At 38.6% G+C, this 19,182-nt stretch overlaps 1 protein-coding gene across 1 annotated transcript in view; it reads right to left on the reverse strand.

Annotated features, from left to right (window-relative positions):
* Nucleotides 1-19,182, reverse strand: part of DCDC1 (doublecortin domain containing 1) — a 415,749-nt gene that overhangs the window by 38,223 nt on the left and 358,344 nt on the right. The window contains exons 23-25 of the mRNA XM_057317241.1: nt 8,789-8,888; nt 6,692-6,827; nt 3,936-4,095 (exon numbers count right to left, since the gene is read on the reverse strand). Of these exons, the coding sequence (XP_057173224.1) occupies nt 3,936-4,095; nt 6,692-6,827; nt 8,789-8,888 (396 nt within the window). The remainder of the gene's footprint in view (nt 1-3,935; nt 4,096-6,691; nt 6,828-8,788; nt 8,889-19,182) is intronic.

Raw genomic sequence — 19,182 nt, forward strand, 5'->3', positions numbered from 1 at the left:
TTCTGATTTCTACTCACAGAATTTTCTCTGAGGTATAGTCTGATCATATCCTGAAGAGTATTGATGCATCTGTAAATCGCATTCCCATGGTGGTACCTAACCTTGCAAATCCATCACCTACTAATCCCTAATTTAGATCTTTTAATATAGGGCTAGAGGTAAAGTTCCCTAATTACATAATAAGCAGCATTCTTCTTTACTAGTATTTATTCAGGAAAAATGGGGCCATGTATTACATTTCAAAAACTGCAAGACTGGGGTGCCTGGGTGGCTCAATCAGGTAAGCATCGGACTCTTGATTTCAGGTCAGGTTATGATCTCAGGGTTATGAGATCGAGCCCTGCATCGTGGTCTGCCCACGCCTGGCATTGAGCCTGCTTAAGATTCTCTTTCTCTCTCTCCCTCTGACCCTCCCTCCCTCTAAAAAAAACCTGCAAGATTAAGACTACTTAGTAGTTTAAGAAATTCATAATGAATGTGTAACGAGATTCCTTCTGCCTACTCCATAAGTGGGTCATAATTCTGTCTGGAACAGGACAGCCTAGATGACTGCATTTCATAAAGTTTACTCATGTTAAGAAATCTTAATTAACTTAACTTTTCCTCTCAAATCTAGAGAGGCTCAGATAGCATCGGCACAGACGTGCCAGCTTTTGATAGAGAATAATGTACTAAAACACTTAAATAGTCTTAGCTTGAATAACTGAGTCAGTCAGCCTTCTGGCTTCTCATTAAGATGAAGATGTGAACAGGAGCATACCACCGCACAGATCTATACATATCATGTTCTGGAGCACTGTTGAGGGTACATTTGCTTCCATGGGATCACAACACAATATGAAGCCTGCTCCGCGCAAGGCAGGATAAATATACAGGCAAAGCAGTGAGCATATTCTAGAACTCTAAGTATGCATATGTGTAAATAAAGCTGGTGGGGAGTGGGTAGGCTGTGATCGCCAAGGTGCTCGTGGTATTTGATATAACTGGAAGCAATATCAAATTACCAAAATCTTCGGGGTCAATTCCTGTGTTGGCACAGCAGACCATACACTTCTCAAATGTAATACAAGTATGATATGTGGATATGAAATTGGAGGGTAACAGCTGCCTCATTCAAAATCGTGCACCAGCGACTTCTCAAGTCAACTATCTTCCCAGCAGTTAAAAAACAACAGTGCCATCTAGTGTTAAAAATAAAAAACACAGCTTTCCCACCAACTCTATTTCTTTGAGGAAAACAGAAAACAAAAATGTCATTCTTAGTTATAACATATTCAGCAAGGTGTAAACAAGATTCTTCCCCCAAGTCCAGATTTTTAATTTTCTAACTTGGAATTCATCTGTATTCTCTTCAGCTTCCAGGCAAATGAAGTACAGTCTAGACATTTTAGAACAGCCCTTTTTAAATATACCTTGCTTTATTAATTCATTCATTTGTCCGTTCACTCATACAACTAATCATTCCATAGTTAGTTACTCATTCCTTTAACTGATATTTCTTGAACATCTGCTACATGATAGGCACAGAGTTCTAAGTGTTGGGGATACAGTGATGAACAAAACAGGTAAGTTCTCAGGGTTCATGTAGCTGTAGATTACATTCTAGTGGGGGGAAGAGAGATAACAGACAAGTCAATGAATAAATAATAATTTAAGTGCCATAAGTGGAATAAAACAAGATATTGTGATAGAAACTAGCCAGGGTGGGGTGGGGTCTACTTAAGCAATGGAGTCAGAGAAGGCTCTCTGAGAGACAATGTTTGAGTTGAGACCTGGAGAATGGGAAGGAGCCAGCCATGTGAGGTTCTAGACAGAGAGCATTCTGGGCAAAGAGAATAAATGGAAAGGTTCTGAAGCAAGAATATGCTTGGTTCATTTGAGGAACAGAAAGACACTGATGTAACAGGTGTGCAGTGAGTGAAAAAGGTAGTACGTGAAGAGGCTTGAGAAGTGGGCAGGGGCCACCTGTAATTCAGTAGGGAAACAGGAAAGCTTTCCCCGAGCTCCACGCTAAAAAAGCCTTTCTTTCACAAAGCAGCAAAGCTGAGGTGAGTGTTCCCAGAGTTTCTTTTTCATTTTGCTTATTTTTATTACCAGAAATCTTTACACAAACCCCAACTATCAAAAGGGTTCCTTCTAGATCTAGATGTTTTCTAGATCTTTACTCTCTTGCTTTATGGATTTCCCTCCTTAAATCATCCCACTTGTCAAGTCTGTAAAACTTCCAAACAAACGTATCTGAGAAATTCTGGGGAAATCTGAAAGTGACTCTCTAATATAAGATGATTTAGGATTGAGTCATCAGAAGTGGTTCAAAGAACTAGTGAAAGTTAGCCTGATGATGATGAACTTTGCATATTGTAAGGACTTTTAAGTAGAAGAGTAATGGATGTAAACAGAAACAAATGAAATCGTAGGATGGAGATGTTCTAAGTAATTTCAACATTAGAATGGGCTGCCTTGCGAAATAGTGATCTGCCTGTTATTACGAGTGTTCAACAAGAGATGAGTCTGCCTGGAGTGTGTTTGTGTGGACTCAAGAACTCCAGGCCTTGATGAAATCTATAAATTAGAACAATGTGGATCTTTGCTCTCAAAGATGTTCTTTTTTTTTCTTACTTTCTGTTTACTTTTTTCCGATGTGCAGTCTAATAACTCAGAGACCAGATGATACATTCCTCAGAAATTCTCTAGCCTTTGAGGAATATACCATGTAGGCCAAATCAGTTCTCTCTCAAAAAGGCCTTCTGGTGCCTTTGTGGGTATCAGGATATGAGACCAGAAGAATCACTCATCAAAATGAGGGGGTTTGTTTCCTAAAATAAGACTTGATATTCTTATAATAGAGGATAGAAGCAGTCTTTTAATATGGCTTGTAAAATAGTTTCAAATGATATGTAAATTAGTTTTCACCGTTTTCACAATGGTAGTCTATTAGCTATATATGGTTTTAGAATTTGGAAACTCATTCAATCATTCCTTCATGTATTCAGTATAGGATGATTAAAGTCAGCTACCCTGGCCTTCACAGAACATGCGTGACAAGGGTTTTTGCCCTCAAGGAATTCCCAGGCTGGGGGTGGGTGCCGGGAGCGGGGGAGGGAGCTGATAAGCACAGCGCTGTGTACAGTCATTACCATGACTGATTTCAATGACGAAGAATCATTCCACATGTGAGTCCTGGGCAGGTCAAGGCACTTCAGGCGGAGAGAAACAAGTAAGTGGCTCAGAGGCCTGCAATGGTGCATAAACGGAATATGACACATTCAGCAGCAGCCTGTCACTGCTGCCCAGCTAGAGCTTAGTTCGTGTGTCAGGAAGTAAAAGTGTGCGGTGGAGGTGGGCGTGGGGGTGCAAATGAGGGTCAGTGACAGGCCTGGACTCGGGTCAGAAGGGCTTCAGATTAGACTAAATGTTTTTTCTATCTGCAGTAGGTAGCTACTGAAGAACTGTGTAAAAAGAATTATGTTTTAGAAAGACAATTGTCTACGGATGGAACTTCGAGGTGAATTGGAAGGAGGAGAAAAGAGAGAGAGAGAGACCAATCCGGAAAGCACTTCAGTGACCCAGGATGATGACTGTATGTTAACATGCATCCAGCTTGAACCTACATCAATTAAATTGTTCCTGGCATCAACTTTAATGAAAACAAAACATGATGGATTCCTCAAATAATTTGCAATTCCAAAATTCTGGTGTTTTAAAAATAGTAGTATAATAATAAAATTACTGAAAGTAGATCATTGTGATGGCTGAACAATGAAGCTCCAACTTGATCTTTTTGCCAGAAAACTAATTAAATACTAGCGCTTCACCTGACATCCACATCACAAATGTTGTAAGGGTTCCCCGCATGGGCTCTGTGCTGTTATTGAGCTAATGAGCTGAGTTCAAATAGGAACCAGGTAGTTTTTCTGGCCATGCTGATTACTTACAGAACTTCACTGGAAGCCTTTTCCGTGGTTAAAGCATTTTTTTGCATTTGCTTTTCCTTTGGTCCTATCATTTGCTTCTCTTCTCCAAAAATTGCTACAGGTTTATGCACAGCAAGCTTGGCTCCAGATACAATGTCACTTTGGACTTCTAAAACAAGAGCTGAGCAGAAATGCGCAAATTGCAAGGACATATTAGTTATGATCGCAGAACACCAGGAATTTGAAAACACATGTTAAAATAAGAATGCCGACAATTTTCAGCTATTTGGTCTAAGAGAACACATTCTAAGTATTGATAGTTTTCTTTAATAAACTGGAGTTCACTTAATTTTTATAGATTCTTCCCCCCAACATATTTGTAGTCAAAAGTACTAAAAATAGGGGTGAGCATCTAAAATATACAAAGAACTCATAAAATTCAGTACCTAAAACAATCTGATTAAAAAACGGGCAGAGAACCTGCATAGACATTCTTCCAGAGACAACATACAGATGGCCAACCTACACATGGAAAGATGCTGAGCATCACTAAGCATCAGGGAAACGCAAATCCAATCCAATCAAAATCACAGTGAGATATCCCCTCACACCTGTCAGAACGGCTATTAACAACAACAAAAAAAAAGCAAAAAAAGATGTTGAGAAAAGGGAGCTCTTGTGCACACTGGTGTTGTACAATTGGTGTGCCCACTATAGAAAACAGTATGGAGGCTCCTCAAAAAATTAAAAATAGAACTACCGTATGATCCAGCAATTCCACTTCTAGGTATTCATCCAAAGAAAATGGAAACACTAATTGGAAAAGACATAGGCACCCCTATGTCCATCACAGCATTATTTACCGTAGACAAGATATGGAAACAATCGAAGTGTTCATCAACAGAAAAATGCATAAAGAAGTGCTGATAACAGAATATTATTCGGTCATAAAAAATGAAATCTTGCCATTTGTGTCAACATGGGGTAACTTGAGGATATTTTGCAAAGTAAAATAAGTCAGACAGAGAGACATACTGTATTATTTCACTTACATTTCACTTATATCTAAAAAGCAAAACAAATAAAACAAAACTGAAACAGACTTACAGATACAGAGCACAAACTGATAATTGTCAGAAGCGTAGAGGGATGGATCAAATAGATGAAGGGGATTAAGGGGTATAATCTTCCATTTATAAGAAAAATCAGACATTGGGATGTAACGTACGGCATAGGGAGTATAGTCAATAATGTTGCAACAACTTTGTATGGTGACAAATGGTAACTAGATTTATTGCAATGACCGTTTCATAAAGTACATAAATATCAAATCACTGTTATATACCTGAAACAAATATGGCATCATACGTCAATTACCCTTCAATTTTAAAAATGCCTAAGAGAAAAAAAAAAGTACTAAAGGATAAGTCTTTCTAAAAAATGTTAATTATTATAAATTCTAACCATTCAAATGAGCATATTATTTAGATATATGTCTCTAGATCATTCTCGAGGATAGCAAATTCCTCTAATGCCTTGAAAGATACACGCAAAACTTACTGCACGGCATTCAATATATGTAATAGGGAAATGTTTTAAATCATATTAATGGTTTTTCTCTTTTGACTTTCTATGGTCTATGTATAGGACCTTTGTCCTTTCCTGGGGCAGCCTTAAGGGAAGGAGGAAGACCTTGAGTTGATGAGAAACGTTACAAAGGAAAGCGAAAGTACAAAGATAGTTTTGACACTCAAGCACACCATATGCCACTGGGGTCATGTAAATCAGGATGACACTATCATGATTTAGGATTTTTCTAAATGCTGTTAGCTCCAATTTAGCATATCAAAGCTTTAACCCAAGGTTGACTTGGAGAAAACCCACCGTTTCTGGGCCTGAAGGAATTTGAAACAGAAGACAGAGGAAGGCAGAAAACCAGCACTGGATGTCACGATTCCACTTACAGGCTTCACTTACAGTATCTCTGCCACACCAAGGAAACACTGAGGACACTGTTCATTATTCAGAACACCGTGACAAGTCACCTCTCAAGTTGCCCTCATCACTCCAATCTGAGGCACAGCCATGTCAACCTGGATCTGGTTTCTGAGAGGTGCAGCCATGACCCAGGATTTGCTGAGAGTCATGCTGGAGAGCTTTCCAGAAGTGGTTGCCAAGGAGGGGTGAAGGGGTCCTATAATAAGGACTTCAGAGATGACCACTCAGCCACAGCCAGGCTCAGGGTGGCCAAAGGGAGCAGAGAAGAGTCTGAGTCAGGCAGGAAGCATCACCTGCCCAAAGCACTGTCTGGGCCAAAAGAATGGAACACAGTCACCCAGCCATGGACAGCACCCACCAAGACCCAGAAAGCAAGAGATTCTGTACCCCAAGTTCTTCCCTTCCAACTGAGGGAGGAACTAAAGAGAGAATCTGGGGACTGGGAAACCTGAAAGATTTCCCTAAAGGGACTATATAAATTAATGGATGAGGTAAAATTTAAACCTGACTGGACATTTTATGCTTTCCTTAATAGAAAACAAAGAAGACCCGATTTGTTAAAGACAAAATAAACTACGTTTTCTTTACACACCCAAAGTGTAGCGTGAATTAAAATATGCATGCAATCCTGTTAAATATATAACTTTGTCTAAAGAGCTAAACAGCAGGATATAGGGGTGATATATAACCTATTTAAACAAACTTAATTTTTTAAAAAAAGCAATATTAGGCATTTCATTTTGGCCATATATATTATGGTAAATAATTCCAATGCTTACCCTCTATCTTACGTATACTGCAGAAAGTTTGAATTTTAGAAATATCTGATGCTAAGTTCCTCAGGAAGATTTGCTTCTTTTGCTGAGCAATGGACACATCAGGATTGATCCAATGTTCTCCACATGAAACATATACCTAGCAAAGAAGTGAATCTCTGATCCCATGTACAACTGTTCACAGCGGCGTTATTAGTAATAGCCCAAACCAGCCAGAAGTGCAAAGAAAATGTCCGATAATAGGCAAATGGTTAAACAAACTGTGACACCATGCTAACACTCGACTAATATCAAGACTAATAGTGATAAAAAAAAAAAAAAACTGTTGATAAACGTAACAACTTTGAAGGATCACAAGGGTTTTATACAAAAAAAAAAAAAAAAGCACTTCTTCATACTACCTTTGCACCTTCCTGTGAATCTATAATTTTTTTCAAAATAAAGTTTTATAAAACAATTTTTTAAAGGAAGGAAAGAAAGAAGAAAATAAGGAAAGGAGGGAGGGAGAAGAGGAGGGAGGAAGGAAGGGGAGGTAGGTATAAATTAGGGCTTTGTAAACTATGGCTGAGGCCCAAATCTGGGCTGCTGCCTGTTTGTGTAAATAGAGTTTTATTAGAACCCAGTTATGCCCATTCATTTACATGCTGTCTGTGACTGCTTTTGTGCTTACAATGGCAAGAGCTGATGTTTCATTAGAGATCATATGGTCTGTAAATATTTACTAACTGACCTTTTACAGAAGTTTGACAAACCCACTGGTATAAATGAACTTGTAATATGTTAATGTGGCTATTTCTAGATGCTGAGATTATGGATGATACCTGTTCTTCACGCTGCTTATATTTATTTCTTAAATGAATTCGTATTTCTCTGAAGTAAGAAAAAATAGAGTGATATATATTGAGACCACTCAGTAGAAAGAAAAAATGTCACTCGGTGCTTTTCCGTGGCCCCACACTGGTGATTATACACACCCCCTGTATGACGACTTGGGGAAAACTTTCTCAAAAATTTCTTCTGTTTGAACAACAGGCTTACTTTTTTCCTCTGGACACGCTTGACCATGTAACTGTTGATGTTCCGGTCTCTGGGGTGGCTGCTCAGAACAGTGGTAAGTTTGTTTCTAGCAAATACGCAGGATCTTGTAACACTCACTCCCAGCTCCATCTTATCTTCCTTTCTCTCACACTCCCTTCACTTTGGCGGCCTCATCTACTTATCTTTACATTAGATTTCTCCTTTTGTATCCTATGTTTTAATGCAATCTACCTTGAATTCTTTCTAAAATAACAGTGAATTAACACAGCAGCAAAAGCAGAGAAAAAAAAACCTAAAAACCAACAAACTAAAACCTGGGAAGTGATAGTGTTAGAATTCAAAAGAGATCTCCCCAATTCCAAGAGCACAGACTTTCCCCTCTGCCATGCTGCTTCCGATACTGATCATTGGTACTATGGTTTAAGACTCGCTCAAGGGGTCTTTACATTCAGAACCTGGGATGAGTTCTGATAATACAGTGCAAGCTCGGTTCTCTGTTCAAAGAATTTCAGGCATGGGTCAGGCAAGTTTTCTTTTTGAGCTGACACCTCAAATTCCATAAATGGGAGAAAGGGTTGGCTGCTCAAGTCCTTCTCAGTTATCTCTAGCCACCCAAATAGGCTCTGTAAAACAATAGATATATTTTTTTTTCTGAAAGAGTGAAATTATCACTTAGTAAGAAATCACTAATGATATTTTGAAGGCCTCAAAAAGAGGAGATGATCTACTTCTTTCAGAGTAGGAGACAGAAATCACAAGTGGTTAATGATCTGGTCTTGTCTGGTTTCCACCCTCATTTCTAAAGCGAGGATCATAAGAGCATCCATCTCATGGGGTGGTGCTGAGCCTTAAATGAGCTCATTCTTAGAAAGCCCTGAAAATCATGCCTGACAGTAACTCTCAACAGCCAGCTATTAGTATGACTTTCTGAGGGTTGCTGAGTAAGGCTAACTCTGAGAGAAAATAGGGGGGAAGGAGTGTTTGAAGTCTTGTATTTTAAAACATTTGTCTTTTAGTTGTATGTGTATACTCATATTTCCAGTTTCACATTCATGTCTTTACCAGTTCATCCCTTTGAAGGTCTCTTAGGGCAAAGATTTCCTTTCCCTTTTCATTGAACAATCTCCGAGCTGCAGAAGGTAAATTTAAAATTTCAGTGCACCTGTAATAAAAGACACAAAAATTGAGCTTGTAGATAGAAGGTTTCCAGCAGAGAAGAGAAAAAATATGAGAAATCAAGGGTCTGTACCATCAAGGCCCACTCCTGCTGCAGACCTGTGAGACCATCCAGAGGTGGGCCCTGGAGCTCATCAGACCCCTTTAGAGTCTCATTCCCCCTGTCCAAACTGTGGGACTTGGGCAAATTACTTAACCTCTCTAAGCCTCAATTTCTTATCTTCCAGGGTTTTACTGAGGATTAAAGGCTGATTTTGAAAAGTGGTTAGCACAGTGCCAGGCCTGATCAACAAATAAGTAGGCATATCATTATTGATTTTTCATTCTTCAATATGCCGTACACTTTCTACTTTTGTGCCTTTGCTCATGCTCTTCCTTCCACCTAAAACACTTTTCTTGGCTTTTTCTGTTCAGTTCTATTCTCTCCCTAGAGTTATATCCATCACCAAGCAGTTTCTCATCTCCCTCCACTAGAAGTGATCTCCATAGCCTTTTAACTCCCTTTCAAATGGGAATTTTTAGCCTGGTTAAGCATTCAACAGTGATTTCCACCCCCAGGCCCCAAACAAGCATTTGGCCTGCCCTGCGGATATCAAAATGAATGATAATGTTTTCTTGTTCCCTGAGGAGCTCCCCATCTCATCTGGGGAGAGACAGATCAGCAACTGAAGTATAATATGCAGGAGTGGGTGCTGTCATAAGCACCTGGCCAGGGTGCTTTGAACACAAGAAAAACAAAATGATGAATTCCTCAAGGGAACCCTTATCAAAGGAAGTGACATTTGGGTTGGGCCTTTTCAGATGAATAGGAGTTGGTCAAGAAGGATTAGGACCTAGAGAAATTTTGTATGACTGGACCCGAGTGTATGGACAGGAGTAGGAGCCAGATGAAGCTGGAAAAGAAGACAGGAACTCATGGAAAGCACGTAAGATACCAGACTAAGAAAACTGGGCCTCTATCCCATAAACAGCAGGAAGTCACTGAAGGTAGGAGAGTAAAGGTGTGGTGTTATCAGATCTGCTCGTTAGAAAGTTAGCTGTGGGACAGGTGGAAGATGGACTGAAGTAGGAGAGTCTGGTAGTTACAGAGCCAGCTTAAGAGAGTGGTGAGGAGACCGAATTGTGGGGGAAGAGAAGGGAGGGGTAAAGGAATGTGATGGGGCCATTGAGAAGACTGTTCAGAGGATCCCGCCTTTGGAACAAGGAAAGTGAAGGATTCTTGCTAACTATATTTTACATTAGAACGTACTGTCTATAGTAAGTGAATTAGAAGTGACTTTATGCTGATCAGGAAGGCTAAACTGTATGAAGAATATTTCTCAATTTCATTTCCTTAGACAGGATAAAGCAATTGAGCAAATAATTAGGCCCTCCATTTCTCTGAGAGGTCTTAGAAGGAAATAAGCCAAAGGGAACTAAGTCTCTGTCTCTTGTGTCACAGCTCTGGAAGCTGGTGGACCAAAGGAGTTGATGGGGAGGGAGTGGGAAGGAACCATAAGAAGATTGAGCCCCCAGTCACAAGATGTGCCTGATTCTCTTTCTTTGCTGCCCAAAGACCCAACCTGATTCCTTCTACTTTCCCTAAATGGGTATCTTTGTGGGTCCAGGCAGTTATAGCATGACCTAAGAAGAGTTAGGATTATCATATCTGCTCCTACTCACATTTTCCTGGAGAATATTTGGACAATGGGAATATCCTGTTTTAGGACGATGAGTGGGAGAATAGAAGGAATGGGTGGTTGGTAAGTCTGCCTTCCTTTTGAAACCCTGGTTTTAATAGTGCTGAATTTAATTGGCCCATGTAGGTGGGCTAGAGAGGACTGGAATAAGCTTTTTCCTTTCTATTTAATTCCTGTAACTTGTTCATATGCCAGTTAACAAAAATGGAGAGAGAAGAAAAGAATTGGCTGTTAAAGTGCCTAAGGAGGAATGTGGACTCTGGAGTGAGATTGCCTGGGTTCAAATTCTAGCCCTCCTGTTCTGGTCGTGTAACCTTGAAAAAGTCCCTTAATTTCTCTGAGCTTCATTTGCCCCATCAGTAGAAGACAGATATAGTAGTACTTATCTCACAGTGATATTTTACAGAGTGAATGTGTGGATATCTGTAAAGCACCTGACACATAAACAGTCAGCAACACACTATCACAATGGATCAAGCACTGCAAGCATTTCATGGCTACTCTTAATTCTCACATCATTCCTGAGAGGCCCATTTTACAGATGAGGAAACTGAGCCTGGAGGTTAATTCCCTTGCCCAAGATTACACAGCTAGCAAGTAGGAAAGCTGAAATTCAAACCTAAATCTGAGTCCTTCACAACAATGAATGCACCTGCCCCCCTCCGCCCGAGAGGCCATCGTCATAGAATAATGAGATAGTTGATCTACAGGGTGAGGGGACTGAGGCTAAGGTGCTGAGGAAGCGGTCCAGGATTTCTCTGTCATGTGGAGGCAAAGGTCCTAGAAATAAGATCCTTTGACTCACACCAGGAGTTAGGACTGGCAACAACGTGGCCTATTCAGATTTACAGGGAGCCAGAAAAGTAGAGTCTTATCTCTGTGCTCTGTCAGGACTAGAGTGGAAGAGGAGTGGCAGGTGCAGCTGGTACCTTGAGGGCTGTATTTCAATACAACCTAGGTTGCCCTGGGAGAAAAGGGCAGGGGTAGCAGGAAGCAAGTATGTCTCCCAGGTCTGCAGATGGCTACAGCTCTGTAAGAGTGGGGACTTCCTTCCTTCAATCACTCGCCAGGACACCCATCCCAGGAGCCCCACCACATCCTTCTCGTTTTTTCAGAACAGTGGCAAAATATACAGAAGCTATGGATACATGCTTTCTTCTTTTCTTTATCTTCTTGCTTTGTATCTCTGTCTTTTTATATCTCTCTCATTTTCTTTCTTCTCCATGTGGACTTCCCTAACAGCTGCCCCTCACCAGGTTCTTCCTCCTTCCTGGTCATCTCTAAAATGGTTCCTTAATTATTTTTACTTCTGCACAATTATATACCGCCCTCTGTGGCTTTCTGACTGTTTCACTAAGCAAACTGTCTTCCCAACAAGTTAGGAGTTTCCTGAGAGCAAAGAATGTCTTGCCCCCCACCCGTTTTTAATCTCCAGAAGAATATCCAGTTATGCACATGACATGAACACAAGAGATACTGAAAAGAACAAATTCTTTTCTGCTTTCCTCTTAGATCTTCATCCAGTCCTGTTTAACAAAGAGGAAACTGGGACTCAGAGAAGGGGAGTGCTCTGCCGAAATTTTCCAGTTAGTTAATGACAAACCTGGGGTTAAAATCAATCCCCTTGACTCTTAATTCATTGGTATTTCCAATACTCCATGTTGCCTGCACCTTTAAGTATCAACAAAAAAAATTCCATATTTACTGTTTTAAAATAATGCTTGTTATACTGCTAGATCTTCCTTTGGCTTTGGAGGTGGAAGAACCACCACCACCAAGAAAAGACCATCAAAACTGTCTGAAGTGAATTATTAAATAAAAATTAGCATAATTTTCCTTACGTTCAGTAAGATTGCTCCCTCATATTCAACAAGACATATTTTGTAAAAAATGTTTTACCTGGTGCTTTACCTTTAAGTAGTTATCAAATTCTATGAGAACAATTCTTTTTTTGATAGGAAAATATTATTCAAAAGACAATTACAACATATATCACAAATATGATATGGGTTGATGACATTTAAAATTTAGTTTAAAGTAGATAACTACTGATTTCGATTCAAACAACTGTAAACCGAAGAAAAGTGCTGTACAATTGTGAAATATTTTTTAAATAGGAATAATGTATATTTACAGAGTTGGCAGTTCAGAAGCTAGGGGAAATTGCCAGCCCTTGACATTTGGGGCAAAAACTTATTAATTAGCACTGCTATCATAAACTTACATAGTTTATATATTTCACAGATTAAAAACTCCAGAATCATTGTATTAACAACAACCCTCTTATGCACGTACGTATGTATTTTGTATTATGTGTTATACATAATTATTCAGGCACTAGAATGGAAAATACCTTTGCATTTAAGATAGTAAGTATTTACCTCTCCAAAAGTTGGTGAAATTCAGTCTGGATTGTTTCTGTTTCAAAATATTTAGTAATGTGGTTTTTCACATCCTTTTTCCTTTCAACGTCAACATTTCTGAAACAAATGATCCAAGATTTGACTGATATGTCAGCATATGTTATCAATTAAATATGTGAAAAATCATGAGGTTTTAATTTATCATAATTTGTCCTAAAATAATATGACTTCTTCAAAAAATGATTTCAGGGTGCCTGGGTGGCTCAGTCGGTTAATCATCGGACTCTTGATTTTGGCTGAGGTGGTGATCTCAGGGTCCTTAGATCGAGCCCTGGTTAGGTCTCCACGCTCAGCACAGGGTCTGCTTGGGATTCTCTCACTCCCTTCCTCTCTGCCCCCTCCTCCATTCTCCTCCCTCTCTCTAAAAATAAATGAATAAATAAATTTTTTTTTAATTTTTAAAAAGTTTAAAAAAAGGATTTCAAAAACTATCACAATTAAATTAAGTTTATAAACATTTTTACTATGAACAATTTATGTAAGAAAATGAATTTTCGGTATTTTAATCCTCTTCTAAATATGCTGGACACTCTGAGGTATGAATTTATCAGTTTTAAAGAAAATGCAGAGTTTACATTCATTTTGCCTGTGATGTTCATATACTGTTTATATTCATATGTTTATTCATATATTATTTAGGTTATCAATCCAAACCTAAATATTTTAAAACTGGAAAGTGATCAATGATAGTCATAGAAAAAAATGCTTAATTGGAATATGCATCTGCTCAAATTTTCAAGTTAGAAAACTATCTGGTAGGGGTGCCTGGGTGGCTCAGTCGTTAAGCGTCTGCCTTCCGCTCAGGGCGTGATCCCAGGGTCCTGGGATAGAGCCCGGCATCAGGCTCCCTGCTGTGTTGGGAGCCTGCTTCTTCCTCTCCCACTCCCTCTACTTGTGTTCTCTCTCTCGCTGGCTGTCTCTCTCTATCTGTCAAATAAATAAATAAAATCTTTAAAAAAAAAAAAAAGAAAACTATCTGGTATATTTTTAGAATCTCTATATTTTATTGAATGAAAGAAATAGTGGTCAAATATAGTTATTCATTCATTCATTCACAAAATATGGTAATCAAGTGTAGTTAATCATAAATAAATAAATGAATGAACAAATTCAATAAGCATTAATTTAGGACCTAGTGTGGGCCCTATATCCTCTGGTAAATAAAATGGCTTAGTACGTGATTAATGAGGACACACTGTCCCATGACCAGACCATAGCAGAAAGCACATATATGGATGAATAACACATCATCCCTGTCTCATGGGTGGAAGCATAAGCAGATAATCACAACACAGAGTGGTAGGAGTTATGCTGAGGAAAAGCCCATGGTGATCAGAGCAATGGAGAAAACAGAAGTTACAGCAAATTCAGGGGTGGGTAGAGAAGTGTCAAGTTCGGGGTCAACATCTAGAAATGAAGTCCAAACTCAATCTTGCAACACCTTTATTATTTTAAGGCAGATGGAAGGTGTCGGGGAGTGGCAGCGGCTTACGAGTGGGAATTGGAGAGAGTGTTGGTAAGAGATAGAGCTAGAAAAATATGCAAGAACAATTCACAAAGGGCCTTAAAAGCTATATTAAGGTGCTTGAGTGAGGCCAGTATCATAACTTGCCAATAACTTACTCATTAAAATTATCTAAAAATATTAATTTTATCACATAGCTTCAAATTGAGCCTTTCCTCTTACAATTCCTTAAAATACCACTTATAAAATTCTCCTTGTTCAACTTGCTATTCTGAGAGATGAAATTCACCTGAAAGTCACAATGGTTTTAATTTATTTGAATTGGACAGCCACTATTCAAGATTAACTGACAAGATCTTGTTACTCACCAAGAGTAATGATCAACTAAGTCACAAACAAATATTTGATCTTCCTTTGGCTTTGTAGATAGAGGAACCAGCAACAACAAATTTCCCTCAAAACTGTCTAGAATGAATTATTAAATCACTAAAGGACAGCATGCTACCAGGATAGGACTTGGTTAAAACGGATCTATATTTCATCATCTAGCTTGATTTTGCTTGAAAGACACGAAATAGCCCAACCATCTTTCTTCTTAAAAACAGGTTAATACAAATAATGTACCCCTACATGTCATTAGCATTTTATTTCTTCTGAAAGAGAAAATATTTAGCTTGGATATATGAAAAGTAGCACAGCAGGACTCCTACTTTGCACAACTCTGGGGTGCCATTCATACAGAACACAAAGTGTCTTCTGGAGCTGGGCGATGCGGCTGCCCAGTAATGTTAGCCAAAACTCTCCATCTGCACCTTCTGTTAACCGGTATTTACATACAGCTCTGGGGCAAACAGCAGTATTGATGATCCTGGAGAAAATTGTCAGAAACAACCAAGAAAAATCAATGTAATTTAGAAGAGTTTAATGTCAAGTGTATGCCAGTGTACTTTAATTTTGGGGGAGTAATTAATTCATGTAGTGAACAAAGTGAATATTTGATTAATTAGGGCACACCGTTCCATGAGCATAACAGAGGGTTTCACATACTTTCTGCTGGAATAGTTGTCCAAATTAACAAATCTCTCAAATTATGTTTGGATTACCTGATTGAACTATGTATTTTAAAACATTAATGTGAAAAGATAAAATCCGTATATAATTTTGAACCCCAGTGAAAGGTATAGTGTAAAAAAATAAATGTAGGAAAGTACAAAAATTATTTGTTAACTTTGGATGTTAAAAAAGTCATATGCTACTTTAAGGACATTACCCTCACATTTTACATCTAGCAGAATGAGCTAATTATGAAATGTATGCGTCAAAGATTTCAATTTCAGGCTTGACTTTACTTTGAAGATTAATTTTTTACTTTATCATCTTTACAGGCAGTTCAGTGGACAGCCGATCTGAATGTTACTCATTGTTCAGCGATGTATGAAGTATATTTAATCAATGTGAAGAAAGTAATATTAAACGATTATCAGCAGCCTCAAATATTCTAAACATCTCAAAAGAAAGGTCAGGAGGTAACATCACTGTTAATAATATGAGAAACAATGTATTTAACTCATTCTTTACATCACAGCTTTGCACTGGTCTATGATTTCTTTTGTCATAAAATGTAATGAAAATACAGCAAGTGATTTTTCTCCGATGTTGGAGAAATATTGGCTGTGTGGGTAGATTTTTTTCCAATTTTATAACATATGCTAAAGTGCAGATTGATGTTTTTCTAGAATGATAACCTTTTAAAATGTTATTCCAAAGCAGAGAAATAAATTATATGAAATTGTATTTTGAGAACTATATTTGCTTGTTAAATATGCCAAAGATCTTAATGTAAATAATAATGTACAATAATAATTTAAAAAGGAATTACACAATTATATATAAGAAGCAATTTATGAACTCAGTTATTTTGAAATACATTAACAAAACTTAACAAAAATGCTAATTCAAAATAGACATTGATCTCAGAACTTTTTTTGATCAGAATTACCTATTTCTTTTTTTTTTTTAATGATTTTTTATTATATTATATTAGTCACCATACAGTACATCCCCGGTTTCCGATGTAAGGCTCGATGATTCATTAGTTGTGTATAACACCCAGTGCACCATGCAATACGTGCCCTCCTTACTACCCATCACCAGTCTATCCCATTCCCCCACCCCCCTCCCCTCTGAGGTCCTCAGTTTGTTTCTCATAGTCCATAGTCTCTCATGTTTCATTCCCCCTTCTGATTACCCCCCTTTTCTTTATCCCTTTCTTCCCCTACCAATCATCCTAGTTCTTATGTTCCATAGATGAGAGAAATCATATGATAGTTGTCTTTCTCTGCTTGACTTATTTCACTTAGCATTATCTCCTCCAGTGCCGTCCATGTTGTAGCAAATGTTGAGAACTCGTTCTTTCTGATTGCTGAGTAATATTCCATTGTATATATGGACCACAACTTCTTAATCCAGTCATCTGTTGAAGGGCATCTCGGCTCCTTCCACGATTTAGCTATTGTGGACATTGCTGCTATGAACATTGGGGTGCATATGGCCCTTCTCTTTACTACGTCTGTATCTTTGGGGTAAACACCCAGTAGTGCAATGGCTGGATCATAGGGTAGCTCAATTTTTAACTTTTTAAGGGACCTCCACACTGTTTTCCAGAGTGGCTGTACCAACTTGCATTCCCACCAAAAATGTAGGAGGGATCCCCTTTCTCCACATCCTCTCCAACAATTGTTGTTTCTTGCCTTGTCTATTTTTGCCATTCTAACTGGCATAAGGTGGTATCTCAGTGTGGTTTTGATTTGAATTTCCCTGATGGCTAATGATTTTGAACATTTTTTCATGTGTCTGTTAGTCATTTGTATGTCTTCATTGGAAAAGTGTCTGTTCATATCTTCTGCCCGTTTTTTGATTTGTTTATTTGTTTCTCGTGTATTGAGTTTGAGAAGTTCTTTGTAGATCTTGGATACCAGTCCTTTATCTGTAGTGTCATTTGCAAATATATTCTCCCATTCTGTGGGCTGCCTCTTAGTTTTTTTGACTGTTTCCTTGGCTGTGCAGAAACTTTTAATCTTGATGAAGTCCCATAAATTCATTTTATCTTTTGTTTCTCTTGCCTTTGGGGATGTGTCATGAAAAAGGTTGCTTTGGCCAATGTAGAGGTTGTTGCCTATGTTCTCCTCTAGAATTTTGATGGATTCCTGTCTCACATCGAGGTCTTTCATCCATTTGGAGTTTATCTTTGTGTATGGTGTGAGAGAGTGGTCAAGTTTCATTCTTTTGCATGTAGCTGTCCAATTTTCCCAGCACCATTTATTGAAGAGACTGTCTTTTTCCCACCGGATGTTTTTTCCTGCTTTATCAAATATTAGTTGCCCAAAGAGCCGAGGGTCCATTTCTGGGTTCTCTATTCTGTTCCATTGGTCTATGTGTCTGTTTTTGTGCCAGTACCATGCTGTCTTTGTGATCACAGCTTTGTAGTACAGCTCGAAATCCGGCATTGTGATGCCCCCAGCTTTGTTTTTCCTTTTCAACAGTTCCTTGGAGATTCGGGGTCTTTTCTGTTTCCACACAAATTTACGGACTGTTTGTTCCAGTTCTTTGAAAAATGTCCTCGGTATTTTGATCGGGATAGCATTGAAAGTGTAGATTGCTCTGGGTAGCATGGACATTTTAACTATGTTAATTCTTCCGATCCATGAGCATGGAATATCTTTCCATCTTTTTATGTCTTCCTCAATGTCTTTCAAGAGTGATTTATAGTTTCTAGAATATAGGTCCTTTACGTCTCTGGTTAAGTTAATTCCAAGGTAACGTATGGTTTTTGGTGCTATTGTAAATGGGATGGATTCCCTAATTTCTCTTTCTTCGGTCTCGTTATTCATGTATGGAAATGCAACTGATTTCTGAGCATTGATTTTGTATCCCGCCACGTGACTGAATTGCTCTATAACTTCTAATAGTTTGGGAGTGGCTTCTTTTGGGTTTTCCATATAGAGTATCATGTCATTTGCAAAGAGAGACATTTTGACTTCTTCTTTGCCGATTTGAATACCTTTGATCCCTTTTTGTCATCTGATTGCTGTTGCAAGGACTTCTAGTACTATGTTGAATAATAGTGGCGAGAATGGGCATCCTTGTCGAGTTCCTGATCTTAAGGGAAAGGCTTCCAGCTTTTCCCCATTGAGAATAATATTTGCAGTAGGCTTTTCATAGATGGCTTTTATGAGATTGAGAAATGTACCTTCTATTCCTACACTCTGAAGGGTTTTAATCAGGAAAGGATGCTGTATTTTGTCAAATGCTTTTTCGGCATCGATTGACAGGATCATATGGTTCCTGAGTCTTTTCGTGTTGATATGATGTATCACGCTGATTGATTTGCAAATATTGAACCACGCTTGCATCCCAGGTATGAATCCCACTTGATCGTGATGGATAATCCTTTTAATGTACAGTTGGATTCTATTAGCAAGTATCTTGTTGAGGATTTTGGCATCCATATTCATTAGGGAGATCGGTCTGTAATTCTCCTTTTTGAGGGGGTCTTTGCCTGGTTTGGGGATCAAGGTAATATTGGCCTCATAGAATGAGTTTGGAAGCTTTCCTTCTGTTTCTATTTTTTGAAATAGCTTTAGGAGAATAGGTATTATTTCTTCTTTGAATGTTTGGTAGAATTCCCCAGGAAAACCGTCCGGGCCTGGAGTT

The sequence above is a fragment of the Ursus arctos genome, unplaced genomic scaffold, assembly GCF_023065955.2.
Source record: "Ursus arctos isolate Adak ecotype North America unplaced genomic scaffold, UrsArc2.0 scaffold_23, whole genome shotgun sequence".
NCBI classification, from domain to species: domain Eukaryota; kingdom Metazoa; phylum Chordata; class Mammalia; order Carnivora; family Ursidae; genus Ursus; species Ursus arctos.